Raw genomic sequence first — 12,119 nt, 5'->3', positions numbered from 1 at the left:
CATCAAGGAAGACAAGGGCAGCAGATACCTGGGAACACCACCTACAAAGTTCACCTCCAAGTAACTCACCATCCTGACTTGGACATATAGCACTGATAGTACTGTTAAGGTGAGAGTTTCTATTTACGTACCTACACCACATGGACTGCAATGGTCAGGAAGGCAGCTCAATACCACTTTTTCAAGGACAATTCGGGATGGGCAATAAATGTTGGCCTAGCCAATGACACCCAAGACCCACAAATTAAGTAAAGATAGGCAGCTGACTTGATCAATGCCGTCCAGTATCCGTCTTGTGAAACAGCTGCCTTCCTTGTTGAAAAGAATTTGATTGCTGTGAGAATTATTAAAATTTTGATTAAAACTCCTTTTATTATTTTTCCTCAGTCTTTGGTAACATATTTCCAGCAATTTTGCCAATCAAATTAATGTGTGCTCTACCATCTGCATCTTAAATAAACTTTAACCTTCCAAATAAAGCTGCTCAGCAGAATGAAGCAATATTAATTGATCTCCATTAGTCTAGCCTTTACAGCCATTCTCATAGACTCATTGTTACTCCTGATGTTTGGTGGCACTTCATAGCACTAGGCAGATTTCACATTGGATGTGAACTTCCTCAAAGTGGCAACCAGCATCAGATTTTCAGCCTGTCTTTCCCAAACATCCAATTCAGGCCAAGGGGAAGGAGTTCCAGGGGGATTCTGTACAACAGTTACCTAGAAGTTAGAAATGGTTTCCATTTTCTAGATAACTATTGGTGTAATCTGGTCAGAACCACCCACAGTTTGCGTTTTCAAATCGCATTTCTGGCTGGTTCCCAGCAAGGACAATTGCCCCGAGGATGTCTGACCTCCTGGTCAATCGTAGCAAGAAGTCTCACAGCACCAGGTTAAAGTTCAACAGGTTTATTTGGTAACCACCTTCAGGCCAATTGCCATGCAAACCATACTTGTGAAGTTGAGGGGTTGCCCAGAGCATGTTTGGCGTAGCCCCCCCATGCCATCTCCACCCCCTCCCCCCAGTCTATTTTCAAAAGTCAATCAACACTTATTACTTACCAGATCTGTTTGTTTGTTTAGTGCATCATCACACCCATATTGCTTTTAACTCTTTGGGGAACATTGAGGGAAATGGTGGAAGGATTTCTGAGCTGATTATTAGCCCGGTGAACACTCCTTCCATGGCCAACTATTTCTGGCAGTGGGCTTCAGCCCACAGCTTCTTGTTCAGTGACAGGGGCACTACCACTGCAACACAAGGTTTCCTTGTATTCAGATGCCAGGGGTTTGGGTACAGCCTGTTGGCAACAACCAAAGGCCTTCATGATTTACTCAGTCAAGTAAAGGCGATGGCTATCTCCAGAAAGAGAGAATTTAACCACCTCCTGACACCATCCAATGGCACTACTGCTGTATTTTAGACTCATTCATATATGGCTGTTGCCACATGTAACCATATTAAAAAGGGTCAAATACTTTTTTTGAAAATCCATTATTTTCATAGAACCCCTACAGTACAGGAGGTCATCATTCGGCACATCAAGCCTGCACCAACAGCAATCCCACCCAGATTCCCTCTCTGTAACCCCACATATTCCCCTCTGACAATAAGGGGAAATTTGTTTCACAGCCAATCCAACTAACTGCACATTTTTGGACTGAGGGGGGAAACTGGAGCACTTGGAGGAAATCCATGGGGACAATGTGCAAACTCCACACAGACAGTCACCCAAGGCTGGAATTGAGCCCAGGTCCCTGATGCTGTGACATAGCAGTGCTAACCACTGTGCCAGAACATCCACTCAGTGCCACTGTCTTGTTCCTAAATATCTTTTGGCAGGCACCAGGTGGCTCATATTATTCCACTGAAATCTCAAAATGCCAATCATCTCTATTGCCAACAAAAGTAATCTTTACTCCAAGTCTCAACTGCACAAAGACAACAGCCCTTTGTGAGCCATCAGCCAGCCCAAGATATCCATGATATATTGACCACAGATTAAATGCATCCCCAAGGAATATGGTTACATTACATCTAGAGAAAATCTCACCTCCTCTTGGATGATTGCCCAGGTCTTCTTATCAGCCTTGATGCATTGTCTGAAAATGTGAAGGTAATTTTCCTGCTAGCCAACATGGCTTAATTGCTATAATCTATGCATTAGGGAGCAATTGCAACATTTGAGACTTACTCCTTATGTTGTACCTTCCCAGTTCATCAAGGCAGCAGATGGTAAAAATGTGCCAATCAGGGAATATTAGCATGACTACAACATCCTCAAAGACATTGACAATATTGTTGATTCATGGGGTGAAGTTCATCATCATTTCTGAATGATGTGTGGCAAAATTTCTGGTCTGGATGTGTTGGTGGTCATGGAGAATCTCACAATGTTGTCCATGCAATTCAGCATAAGATTATCACCTTGGCAAGGAAGGCTAGTTTTGATGAAGTGGATGACGCTGATGTTGTGGAATTGCTCATCTCCCACGTCCATTGAAGACTTAATTCATCTAATGAGTCATTGGGCTGAAGAGGAAGAGCACACTGAAACATCACCCCACATGGGAAGACTTTTGGCAGTATAGATTGAAGACCACAACAAGTGCCCAATGTCTCTCAGTTTGATGGCCATCCAGGAAAAAGCCAAAAGTCTGAATAAAACTTACAGAATAAGCAGGGTGAGCTTTCTCAGTCAAAGTTTTGGTGTTAGTCATGGAAAGATACAGTATTTTAAGGAGCATTTCTATCTGCACAATATTGAATAATCCAGCAAAGCAACTGGTGCTGATACACAAGTGGCTAATAAATACTCTGCCCACAGACACAGACACAGACACCCAGGTGGAGGGAGAAAATGGCAAGTGGGTGAAAGGGTCCACTGGTTAGTGAGAGTATTCCTGGGAAGAGTGAGCATGGAGACAAATATGATTGTAGAACACAACAATATGTTGAACTCAAATTTCATTGTGGTGGGGCTGTAAGGTTACAAACTTCAGCAGCACATATACTGGTATGATAGGGAAACACACGGAGGATTAAATTCAGAAACAGAAGTGTGAAGTGATAAATTTAGATAGTAAGGACGAGAGGCAATTTGAACAAAAATGATATGTTAAAGGAGTTAAAGGAGCAGAGAGGCCTGGAGGTGTGCGGACATAAATCATTTAAGGTGGTAGGACACGATAAGGAGGATAGGTGGGATAGGGATGAAATTACTTGGATAGCTCTACCAAAGAGGCACAATGGACTGAATGGCCTCTTTCTGTGCCATAACATTCTATGGTCTAATTATTTCCTGCATTTCTAGGTAGCTTGAAACAATAATTGAGCAAGTGATGTCTTCTTGATAGTTAGAATATCTGTAGTTTCTCCCCTTTAAACATCTTTTCAAGTTCCCACCCATACTCCCAGTGAACTTTAGCAAAATGTTCATTTTTGCATTCTCACAATGGCTAAACTTATTTATGGATGACGACAGATTATTTTCTAATTTTGTTTCAAATTTGCAGCATCAGTGCTTTTATTTGTAAATATGACAATTGTTCTAGGATCCATTGAAAATTAATCAAATGTATTCAACCCACGTCTTTCCATGTGTAACTGAAGTGAACTATTAATGAAGTAGGTCTTAACTTCCTTACCCTATAATGTGTCTTTCCTAGCATTGTCAAAAAGCACTTACATGACGACTGCCCAAAATTATCCTATTACTTTGCTTTCATTCTTTTCTTTCAGTCTTAACCAAACTATGTCCCCATGAATCATAGATCAATGACGTGGACAATAATATTAATGGCATTTTGTCAAAATAATTACCAAAACAAGTTACAAAAACAAAAAGTGATTACCTTCCACCATGTCCACCGTCTACTGAGTCTTGGCTACCAGCTTCACTGGGCGTGCTCACTGATTTCGAGGAAGGAGACATAGGGGTTGGGACTAAATAATGAAAATAACAGGCATCCCATGTTACTAATTGCAGTGGTTGCACTGATGGTGAGCAACATCAGACAAGAAACAAAACAAGAAAAAAAAAAGAGTTTAAACAAGTGGGGAATTTGGCAGAAAATGGAATTGAAATGGTAAAAGCCAAAAGCATAAAGAAAAAGAAGAGGGAAGAAAGCCAAATGAATATTTAATTTGTTTTTTTGCTAAAATAATCACTCAAAATGATTTTGGAATGCGCACATTGCAATCATATTAAAATGCAGCAGGGTTTCAACTGTCACCATAAAATTACTGTAGTAAAACTATTTGAATTGCACATGCAAATATTCTTTGAAAAAGGATTATATTACTTTTTGCAAACTTTTCAGAGTCAAATGCCTATAGGCAAACAATGGAAGCTAAAACAATTTGCCAAGAACAAATATGAAACAGAATTTTTCTATTATCAGTTGGTACAAGTTCCAAGATACAAAAATAATTTGAAATAAAAATTAACATGCAGAAATCCCTCAGGCACATTGAAAAAGGTGACTTTATATGTTTGAACTTTTAACATTGCTGATGATGATTATTTAATTCCATATCATACAAATTAACAGATTCCCGTGGTCAACATTTCCTTCATAGAAGCTGCAATTTCCTTTGTTTATACAGAATATTATTGATTATAAAACGGGTGTAATGCATATGTACTCAAACATATTTAGAGCTAGAACAAAAAAATTTGTTCCAATGTAGTTAAAAGATCTGTTAACAGACATTCACATCACAATTCCAAAATGTCCAATTTTATTCCAATCCATCTTAATGGAATGGTGAAAAAGTAGTCAGGTGATTCTTTGATTATCAAAGAAACATTTTTTAAAAATGCTATACTCCATTTTCAGTTACACTGAATTTAAGGGGAATGGTAATAATGATTGCTCTTTTAGGATGCCAGCTTAGGCAATATGGGCTGTGAGGCCTCATTTTGTGCTGCATAATTCTGCAGCTTAAAACACTGCTCCATTTTACATGCATTTCTAACAGGCTTCTGACAAAGTATATATCATAGGAACAGATTTTGTGAAGTGCAGCTGAAACCCTGTCAGAAAATACATAGCCATTTATGTATTTAACTGTAAACCATGCTTCTGGGTATTTGTAAAGGCAAAAAAAAGGATGATCATGTCTGAAAACTATGAACTAAATCAAAAAAGAATTGAACAAATAACAGAACGAAACATTCACTGCAATGGTCTTGTTAGGAAAAGCAGGTATGAATCAACTAAAACATTAATGCATTTAGAAGAATAGATCAATATAATGATCTTTTCAGCCACTCACTTGTTCATTTTAACTTAATGTTAACATTTATTTAATATTTTTGATCACAAGAATTAATCTAAAATCATGGTCAGGCTAAAATACAGATGGCTGTTGCACAGTTATAATATAACTGTGCAACAGCCATATTCAGATCCAAGTTTTGCAAATTTGGTTCAAAGTTAGATCACAAGCATAAAAGCACGTATGATCCGATTTTCAATAAATAGAATCAGTGGCCGGAATTTTACCAACCCACCCATCATGATAACGGAAGCGGGCGAGGGGCGGAACACGGAAAGGTCTATTGAACTTGGACATGATTTTATGGTCTTGAGATGAGCCAGGCCGTAAGATCTCGCCCAATATTTTTTCCACCAATTCTGTAAGTGCCTTATTTTTGTCACCGTGCAGCTTCTTAAACAATTTTAACTGCAACTGCATAAATGAGAATATTTCTAGAAGGCTGCATGATTGTTACATGAAAAACAATGGCAGCAAGATGCATAGCATGCAATAAGAACCACCATTCTAAAATTAATATTGATTTTCCTACAGCAATGTAACAGTTCAGTTTTTTTTACTTCTGAAAGATCTTTCTTCATTATTTAGCAGAATTTTCAATTTCCAAATACATTTATTTGATCAGGACACCATTTAAAAGTAGAATGTATGTCTGCAATTGAAAAGAAAGAATTCCCAGAAGTGTCCGGCCGCTTTGAAAGCATAGTCACTCCCTAATTTCTATCCAAAGGTTAGTGACTTTCATTACACAGGAGAAAAGCCAAGGTGGACACAAAAGAAAATCTGGTTGAATAAACAGGCTTCAAACTCAAAGCCATAATAGTGGGTCACAACATGCATGAATGTTTTAGTGTTCAGCTGCAGTACTTGGAGGAAGAAGTAGTGTAGCAGAATAAAGGCAGCTAATGTGCCACAGGTTCACTCATCCCCATGTCTGGTTCTGATTAACAGCAGCATTGGGAGGGGCTGGACATTGCTGTGTACTGATTCTAGGCAGAATCATAGGACCTCTCCATTGGCATTGCCTGGCCTGCTGAGTATTTCTACCATTTGAAATGTCCAGCATTTTTACTTTTGAATAAAAATAAAATGATTACTTCCAGTTTTGTTATTGATAATTCTTGAATTAGGAGTACAACTACAAATGAGTCAATTGTATTTTATCAATATGTTATTACAGTCCATTACCTGATTATTTTCTTTCAATGAATCCAAGCTCAAATTTTAACTTCAGGCTTAGAGAATAGTTTACATTAAACTGCTGATATTTCCCAATTATATTTTGTTAGCTCCCCCACCCCCCCCCCCCCCCAATTCTTTCCCATTTTAATTCCCTCCCTTTGTGTAAATTTTGCCAAGTTGTATCATTTGTACTTAATTTTTTCCTTCTCTCAAATTTCCTCACTGCTCAAGAGGAAGTTTTCTGCAGTGTGCCAACTTCAGTATTTTCATTTTAATTTCCAAACTCTGCACTTAACCAAAATTGCAGTGGACGTTATCATTTTCCAACCAGCACTCCAATCACTAGAAGCGCTTTTCAATTGAGCTATAAAATGATACTGCAACCTCTTAAAAAAAAGATACTTACACCCTTCAAAACATGCTAAATTGTTTTTATTAAGTTCTATTTCTTCCTTCGTCTCCCCACTAAGTTTTATATTCTGCTTTTCCACTTTACAAATGGAGTATGCTAGAAAACCTTTCAACTTTTTTTTAGGTTTACACAAAAAAAGTACTAATGTGTGAAGTGTTCACAGATAGCAAGCTTCATGCCCCTTAGAGATTTAGACAAAAATATATATTTTTGTAGACAAGAATAGAGAAGCAAAAATCGAACTGCAATAAACCAAGTGAGTTGGTATAACCTGCTCATTTAAAAATTAAATATGAACAGATTAACATGATTTGCAAATTTTAACTAATTTTAAAGCAGATTGAAAAATCCAAACTCATGAAACTTTCACCTATCTCAAGAAAAATAGCCATGGAACATTATTTAATTGATTATATAGCATTTTTCCTTTTACTGCCTTATATGGCACATCGTCCTAGAATATTGAATTTTGCACAACAAAACAAATGTCAGTGTTAACAAGATCACATTATATAATAAGTGAGCAAGTTCCTTACCTAATGCTGGCTCTGGGGCTATGCCAATACTCTGTAGCAAAGCCTCCGTCTCTCTCCGCTTGCGGTCAAGATCTGAGTCCTCAGGGGGTGGCTCTTTTTTCTGTTGCATCTCAGCCTGAAAGAATAACAGGAAACTCAATTAAGTTAGCTTTCTATAGGAATTTTTTCCTCCCTCATGTCTGGAATAAATTTCATATTCAACCACAGAATGGTATAAAGAGGTGAATATAAAGCATTTTAAAATAAATGTTATGGCGCAACATATTCAGGATTGTTGTGCCTCCGTGACCATAAATACAACATTCACTGTTGTTGAAAATACAAGGAGAGAGTTTAAAGGAGTTATCTCCAAGACTGGATATGGCAAATCCTTATTTCATTTATTTCATTTCAAGCTTCCCCTTTTACATTTTCAGCATAAACTTGTAGAACAAGCAGGCCAGACTTTGACTTGTTATGCTAGTAATTATTCATATTGCTTATATTGCTATTCAACAAATATGCATACAAATGTTACTTTAATGCACTCCTAAATATTAACTTCATCAATAATGCTGACTAGCTTATTTTGCAATCCAATAAATGAATGTTTTGAGTTTCACAAAAATTAAAGTTCTTGGTTTTCTAGAAATAAAGTGAAGTTGTGTTCAGAACTGGTGATCAGAATGAATGAACGCAGAGTGAAGATGAGCAGCAAGTTCTGGTTCTGAGATCAGGAAAGAACTGGGGAGAAAAGGCCAAATATGGGAACTCCAAAGAACTTTGGAGCTGGAGAATTTTCAATCCACCTATAGATCCTTTAAGGAAGTTTATGCAAAGCAATCTATATCCAAGTAGTAACAAAATAGGCTCTTATGCAATTATAATACACACCATTCTTATGAGTAGCACAGTGATTAGCCATGCTAAGCTTCCCTCTAGCGCCCAAAAATGTGTAAGTTACAGGTATTCGCTATGGTAAATGCATGGGATTATGGGGATAGGGCAGGGTATGGGCCTGTTTTGGATGCTCTGTTGGAGAGTCAATGCAGACTTGATGGGCTGAGTGGCCTCCTTCTATAGGGATGCTCTGATTCTGGTTTAAAAACACAAAGGACCAGGCTGTTCACTGATGCACAAATTTCACATCCCAAATGATGAGCGCTTTGAAGAAACAATTCAGATTTTTTAATTTTTTAAAATGCAGGCTGGATTTTAAACTGGAACGCTGCGCAGATATATTCTTTTTTCCACAAGAACAATCCAGACAGGCTGAACTGCCACAGTAGATAATTTTGCATTCAGCGAAGTTGAATTGAAGACGATTAATCCCTGGTGAGCACGAAAGACCGACCGCAGGAGGAATTCTTCTTCCGTTTTGAAACTAAGTGCCACGGCAGAGTGGGAACGCGGCGCAGCTCCCACTGGCGAGGCTGATGGGAGAACAACAGACTCATTATGTGCCATGTCCAGTAGCAGGGCAGGGCAGGGCTGGATGGCACATAGTTTGCTTGTGTCCAGGTGCCATATTGAAAGAGGTGCCCAACATCACTGAGTCACTATTGAGGAAAGAAGGCGGACCATCTGAAAACAGGAGCACTCTGGGAGACAAGATTTTCAACCTCCTCAGAGCAAAGATGGATCTCCAGGAACATTGAGACTAGAAGATGAACCCCCTCCAGGGCACTGAATGTGAAAGGTCTACCTGCAGATGTATCCAACACCCACTGCTGTAAGGTCATAGGCTGCCTCCATCCAGATGAATGTGTGCAATTGTCTGAATTGCTTCACGTTTTTCTCTAAGTGCAGGAATAGTTTCACTAATTTATCTTGTTTTTTGTTTAACCTCAGAAAATCCGTCTGAGTAATTTTCTACAACCTCAGCATAAAAATGGTACAGAATAGGAAAGGCATATCCTATTTAAATTCTTAAAGAAAAATCAAACCTTGTTGTGACCAAACGAGAAGTGGGAGAATAAAGGAGTCATTTCATCCCTCCTCACCAAGTTGTAATACTCCATTCCTTTGTTATCAAATGGCCTTGACAATTCTATCTCCAATGATAGAAATACACAAATTAGTCTAACAATTTCAATAATGCCAGCCTTCTATCAGTGGCAGTCATTGTTGCTTCTATTTCAAAGAGCAGCTCAGATGAAATTAATTGGTCATTTAATGATGGCACTGATATTTTCTATTACATTAGTGTAAGGAAATATTTCTACAAAATGAATTTTCCAATCTTTGTCCATGTAGTACCAATTATTCCACTAACAATAGCACTACTACAGATGGAGTTGGGAAATTTTACCTGAGCTTTTTCCGTTTCCAACGCTTTTTTTTAAACCAAGTTTCCTAATTTGATAATCAATTCTATTTGCTTCTTCAGCATCTGAGAGGAGGACTGACTTCATCTCCTACATGGAAATTGAGCTGAATTCACACAAGAGAATCCCAATTCATAAGGTGGTCTTAGGCAACTTTGAAGTTCTATCTGCATTAGCAGTCTGACTTCACAAAAATAACTTCTTGATGGGCAATTTAGTGTGATCAAATGAAAAACGTTCTCTCTCTTTCCGAGTGAAATTAACTTGTCTTAATGTATGAATCAGATCATAGGAAGGATGTAGGGTGGATGCAGAGAAATACTATCAAAGCATGTGGAAAAGACAGTAGGTACACGATGAACACATTAGACAGCATAAAGAACATACTAGGATTTTACAATTTCTATTGTGCATGCAAGGAACTAATAAGTCATTATTCCAATTACAGTTTAAATTTAGTGATCCTTGTGATTGGATCTAAATCAATAGATTTCCTACTTTGTTGCTTATTTCAAGCAATCTGCATTTTTCCAAATTAACAGACCTCTTTCTTTTTCCTTTCTTCCTCTTTCCTTTTTTTCTCTTCTCGTATCTGAGCCAGTCGTTGCTTTTTACGCTCCAGTTCCGCTTTTAAATCACTTTTATCTGACATTTTGGTATATCTGAAAGATCCAAGTTCAAAATTAAAAATGTACCATCTTTTAGGCTTTGTACTGTATATGCATCAAATCAAACCATACTTTAACAAACAACATGTTTTGCATTTGCCGTTTAACACCAATAAAATTTCATTAAAATTGGAACTTTGATTCTTCCTTAGTTAGTGAGCTTGCTGAAGGCAGCTGGACAACGTCTCTAAACCCAGCCAATAGACAAAACTTTAAATCATAAATAATGTGAGTAATTTTAAACCTAATTTTCCATTTTTTGATAAGATTAAATTGGCATTCCACACTATATTCAATAGTTACTTCAATAGAGAATAAAACTGGAGAAGATGCAAAATCAGCATTGCACCCAATCTAGTTAGGTCCCCCTTCAAGGGGTTTTAGTTAAAATTGCACTCAGAGGCAAGAATTAAATTCACAAGTTTGTTTTTATTTGTTCAATTAAGTGACAGCCAGCATCATTGGGCCAGCAGAGCCAGGTGGGCACAGATCCAATGTTAAATGGTTAGCACTGCTGCTTCACCGCTCCAGGGTCCTGGGTTGGATTCCGGGTGCAGGTCACTGTCTGTGTGGAGTTTGCACATCCTCCTCGTGTCTGTGTGGGTTTCCTCCGGGTACTCTGGTTTCCTCCCACAGTCCAAAGATGTGCGGGTTAGGTTGATTGGCCATGCTAAGAAATTGCCCCTCAGTGTCCAGGGATGCGTAGGTTAGAGGGATTAGTGGGTATAATACGTAGGGATATGGAGGTAGGGCCTGGGTGGGATTGTGTTCAGGGCAGACTTGATGGGCTGAAGGGCCTCTTTTTGCACCGCAGGATTCTAAATGGGCTACCAGAAGCTGCTGAGGACAATAGAGGAGCCAGAATGAACTAATGGCAGCAGCAGGAAGACATACCACGTGGGAGTGAAGTTCAGGGAGGCAGCAAACCCCCAGTTACTCTGATGAGTGCCTGTTTGTTCTTGGAGGCAGTGGCAGTCAGAAGAGACATCCTCATAACAAAGGGATGGAAGGAGATCAATCCCCTCAGCAAGAAGGCCTAAGCAGAAGTGGCAGCTGAGGTCAGCATACATGATCTGGTCTGAGGCACGTGGATCCAGTGCCAGAAAAGATTCAGTGACCTTCTGCATTTAGCAGAGGTGAGTTTCAAGCAGGCACAGGGTTTGGGGGAAGCATGCCCTTCCATAGTCCAATCAAGCAAGTGAGAAGTAGGGAGTCTCAGAATACACTTTTGCCCATGCATCTCAAGGCTGGAGAGAAGATCTGAAGCCCTGGATCCATCAATGAGTAAGATGTGCAAAGGGTAAGAACATTTACAAGCCTCACAGGGGTGATCAGGGATGGGGGACATAATGGCATGGGTGCTGGAGATGAAGGATTGAGCACAAGGAGCTCTGCACTTGCTTGCAGGAGAAATTTAGCCACATTAGCCTTAGCAAGGTCACTCTAGCATGGCACAATGCTACATGCATTCAAGTAGCCCCAATATCAGCACCTAGGATGCCAGGCATTTGGCTATTGTGCCTGTTCTTGTAGAAAACTGACAATGTCCCTGCAGTTGAAAAGAACTGAATGTCAAAAAAAGGGCCTGGACTGGCAATATGTTCCCATTTCTCACAATCCTAACACTAATGGAAGGAGGAGACTCAAGAACTGACAGGGTAGCATGATGGCCACTCCATCACAGACAGTGAAGCAGAGCTCAAATATCAAAGTCTAATTAATTAAAGTAATT

At 39.0% G+C, this 12,119-nt stretch overlaps 1 protein-coding gene across 1 annotated transcript in view; it reads right to left on the bottom strand.

Annotated features, from left to right (window-relative positions):
* dync1i1a (dynein cytoplasmic 1 intermediate chain 1a) overlaps positions 1-12,119 on the bottom strand; it is a 223,370-nt gene that overhangs the window by 192,800 nt on the left and 18,451 nt on the right. Inside the window, exons 2-4 of the mRNA XM_080216678.1 lie at positions 10,264-10,381; positions 7,414-7,528; positions 3,855-3,945 (exon numbers count right to left, since the gene is read on the bottom strand). Of these exons, the coding sequence (XP_080072804.1) occupies positions 3,855-3,945; positions 7,414-7,528; positions 10,264-10,371 (314 nt within the window). The 5' untranslated portion in view covers positions 10,372-10,381. The remainder of the gene's footprint in view (positions 1-3,854; positions 3,946-7,413; positions 7,529-10,263; positions 10,382-12,119) is intronic.

The sequence above is a fragment of the Carcharhinus amblyrhynchos genome, chromosome 2, assembly GCF_965287045.1.
Source record: "Carcharhinus amblyrhynchos chromosome 2, sCarAmb.v2.hapA, whole genome shotgun sequence".
NCBI classification, from domain to species: Eukaryota; Metazoa; Chordata; class Chondrichthyes; order Carcharhiniformes; family Carcharhinidae; genus Carcharhinus; species Carcharhinus amblyrhynchos.
The sequence above is the reverse complement of the archived record's forward strand: the minus strand, read 5'-3'. Positions and strand labels throughout refer to the sequence as shown.